General features: G+C 56.6%; 1 protein-coding gene across 1 annotated transcript in view; it reads left to right on the forward strand.

Moving 5' to 3' along the window:
* The window catches only part of LOC104280213 (scavenger receptor class F member 1-like), a gene marked incomplete at its 5' end in the record, with an annotated part of 2751 nt that extends 2566 nt beyond the window's left edge, over window positions 1-185 (forward strand). The window contains 1 exon segment of the mRNA XM_009877789.1: window positions 11-185. Within this exon segment, the coding sequence (XP_009876091.1) occupies window positions 11-185 (175 nt within the window).
* Window positions 186-1133: the final 948 nt, after the last annotated feature.

Raw genomic sequence — 1133 nt, forward strand, 5'->3', positions numbered from 1 at the left:
ATGGGGCCAGTGATGCTGTAGGTGCCACAGAGAGAGGAAAAAGCCCTGAGTTAGTCCTCAGCCTTGAAATAAAGGGAGAGGCTGCCCTGGAGGAAGAGCCAAAATACGAGAACGTGATCAGCAGCAGCATTGATTTGCCCCCCAGCCCCGCCAAGGAGCTGCCGGCCACCTCCGTGGCCACTTGAGCCACCACCGCCGGGGCTGGGGCAGCTGGAGCCTGGAAGGTCCCTCCAACCCCAGCAAGGGGGGAGCTCAGGTCCCCCTCCAAGCTGTGAACTGGAGAAACATTGAGCCTTCCCATTGACTCTCTCTCTTACTCACTGTGTCTGTGGTGAGGACCCTCACTGGCCAGCACAGCCAGCGGGATGGGTGATGCTGAGATGCGCCGAGACGAGACGGGTGATGCTGAGATGCGCCGGCAGCCCCACGGCGCTGTGGTGCTTCAAGGCTGTTTTCCGCTCCCCCCTGCCCCGTGTGCCCCATGTGATGTCTGCCACAACCTGGAGAGACAGCGATGCTCTGGGTACAGCAGTGGCACCTTCTGGTCCCCATCAGCACTGGCTTGGGGACTTGTGTCCTCATAAAAGGGACTGGAGTTGCTGGGGGCTCTGCTAGGAAATGTGTGGGCAAAAACCAGTTTAACCCCTTTGGCTTTCACCTGTTCCTGTCCCAGCTCTGGTGATGCTGCTCGGAGCCTCTCTCTATAAAAGTGCTTCTCACTGGAGGGGATTATTTTGTGGAGCTGGGCTGGGGAGACAGGGTGGGCTGTCACAAGCCGCTTCAGCAAAAATTAATTTTAGCTGCTTAACTTGAAGACTATCTGGGTCTGCAGGGGTTTATCTGTGTGGCTCTAATTTTCATGGCAGAGTCTGGCTGCCTTTGGTTCTATGTAGCACATGAAAAGGCTCGTGGCGGGGCACGGTGTTTATCGATGGCCTTTAAACTCAGCACGGTGTTTATCGATGGCCTTTTAAACTCCACACGATACTGAGCTGCGCTTGTGCAAGGGCAAACGTGGCAGCTGGGCTGTGCCCATCAACCAGCGCTGCGCTGGCCCTGCTAAGAATGAAAGCTTCATGGAAAATGGTATTTCTGCAGGTGCCCTGAGCTCCTGCCACCTCCCACCCCCCATT

This window comes from Apaloderma vittatum, unplaced genomic scaffold (assembly GCF_000703405.1).
Source record: "Apaloderma vittatum isolate BGI_N311 unplaced genomic scaffold, ASM70340v1 scaffold30721, whole genome shotgun sequence".
NCBI classification, from domain to species: Eukaryota; Metazoa; Chordata; class Aves; order Trogoniformes; family Trogonidae; genus Apaloderma; species Apaloderma vittatum.